This window comes from Trichechus manatus, unplaced genomic scaffold (genome assembly GCF_000243295.1).
Source record: "Trichechus manatus latirostris isolate Lorelei unplaced genomic scaffold, TriManLat1.0 scaffold00137, whole genome shotgun sequence".
NCBI classification, from domain to species: Eukaryota; Metazoa; Chordata; class Mammalia; order Sirenia; family Trichechidae; genus Trichechus; species Trichechus manatus.
In genome coordinates, this window is record NW_004444073.1 from 126,126 (window position 1) to 128,035 (window position 1,910).

General features: G+C 53.5%; 1 protein-coding gene across 1 annotated transcript in view; it reads right to left on the bottom strand.

Moving 5' to 3' along the window:
- Window positions 1–1,150, bottom strand: part of EPDR1 (ependymin related 1) — a 31,247-nt gene extending 30,097 nt beyond the window's left edge. The window contains exon 1 of the mRNA XM_004385296.2: window positions 676–1,150. Within this exon, the coding sequence (XP_004385353.1) occupies window positions 676–959 (284 nt within the window). The 5' untranslated portion in view covers window positions 960–1,150. The remainder of the gene's footprint in view (window positions 1–675) is intronic.
- Window positions 1,151–1,910: the final 760 nt, after the last annotated feature.

A 1,910-nucleotide genomic window follows, 5' to 3' on the forward strand; every position in this document is an offset into this window, starting at 1 on the left:
TCAACTAATAAAGTGGAAAATAACAGCATGTAGGAGAGCATGTTAAATAAAAAGGATACAGGTAATATATGCTTTTGGATAACAATATGTAAAACTTGCTTATAAAACTTTAAGGGAGTAGAAAAAAGGTCAATAGTTGTAACAAGATGATGGGTTTGTGGGTGATCTGTTTTGGTTTATTGATTTCCCACACTTTTGGTAGTGATGTAGTATTGTTTTAAAAATGTAAAAATAAAAAAAATACTCTTAAAAAAAAAGAAAATTCTGCGTGCCTCCCTGGCAGTTGGCCCCTGGAAGAGATGAGAGCGTACAAGTTCGACACGCCCTAGGCTGAAGGGGGCTCCAAGTGCAGCGGGCCTGACTCAGCAGCCAGGGGAGACCAGAGGAACCTGGCATGGGGGCGCCCTACAGTGCGACCCCGCCCTTGCTGGGTTCTTTTTTTACCAAGGCCACTGCCCCACAGAGTGCCCGCGGCGCGTCCCTCTCGGTGAGCAAAGCCCTCCTCCCCAGCCTCCGACCATGCTGTCCCCTTTCAACCCGCCTCGCGTCGATTCTGTTTAAGAGAAGGGAGGAGATGCGGAGCACCTAGACGTCCACAAGTGCAGGGGATGGAAATCCAGCCCGGATCCCTGCGCGCCGGATCCCCCTCAACCCGAGCCCCGCGTCCCAGCGTACCTCTTGCAGGGTATAAGCGCCTTCCTCTCGTCCAGCACCCGGATGCGCTGGTTGAGCCCGTCGTAGGAGATCAGGGAGCGGCTGTTGCGGCTGCTGCTCTGCAGGTACAGAACCTGGCGCCCCTCCCACTGCTGCGGCGCCTGGCACGGGAGCGGTGAGCCCTCGGCCCCCCGCGCCGCCGCCCCCAGTCCGCAGAGGCCTCCCAGCGCCCAGACCCAAAGGCCTACCAGCAGCCAGGCCGCCAGGGATCCCCGGGCCACGGGGAGGCAAACCCGCCATGGCATCGCTGCCGCCGCCCCTGCGATCCCCCTAGAGTGAAGCCGAGCCCAAGGGGGCGCTGAGGCACCCGGGCGTAGCGTGGGGCTCCGCCCTGTGCTCCCCGCACTTGCCGGGAGTGTGATGTGGGCGAAGTTGCTACCAGTCCCCGCGGCGGCCTTTGCAGCTGTTGGGATATGGGCACATGAGACCCAGAACCCGAACCAGGAGCCTGGGAAGCTCCAGTGGATAGCGCAGGAGCTGTTTCTGCCTTGGCCACTGCCTGCAGCAGCTTGTTTTTACTCGCTCTCTGCTGCCGACAGGAAATGCAGTGGCAGAGGTGCCACTTGCATTCTGAAGGTCACCGCGTTTTAAAGGGGGGGGAGGGAGTGTGCTGAGAAGGACGGTGTTTCTCCACTAACTGCAGTGTTCAGCAGGTAATCTCATACCAGGGGAGAATTTCAAGGTCAAGTTTAGGAAAGCAGTACTGCTGCACTTTCTGTGACCCACATGCCTTTCCATTTCTCCAAATTGCAGTCTTCTTCCTGCAAATTAAAAGTGGAAAGAAGAATCCTTTCCTGAAAAAATGATACCAGCCATTCATTATGGCCACTTCCCAGCCCCCACTCCCAGTACAGTCTAGGTGGCTAGTGGAAGGGCAGAGGGCTCAGGACCTCTCCTCAAGGTCATCCTTCCAGGGAGACTGCTCCCATTCCCCATCTCCTGATAATACCACAAACTTAGAGATTTGTGTGTCGCATCTTCAAGATGAAACTTAATGTTTGTGTTATGCTTGTGTAGTGCTAGAATCTACGATACTGAATCAAAAAAATAAAGAAGGAAAGAAACAATAAAAAAAAAAAAAAGCCCCTTGCTTTCCAAGTCTTTTCATTTGAGCTGAGTTTCAAAAATGAGGAATAAGGAGGCAGGTGAAAGTGAGAGGAAGAACTTTCTGGATAAAGGATATGCTGACAAAATGG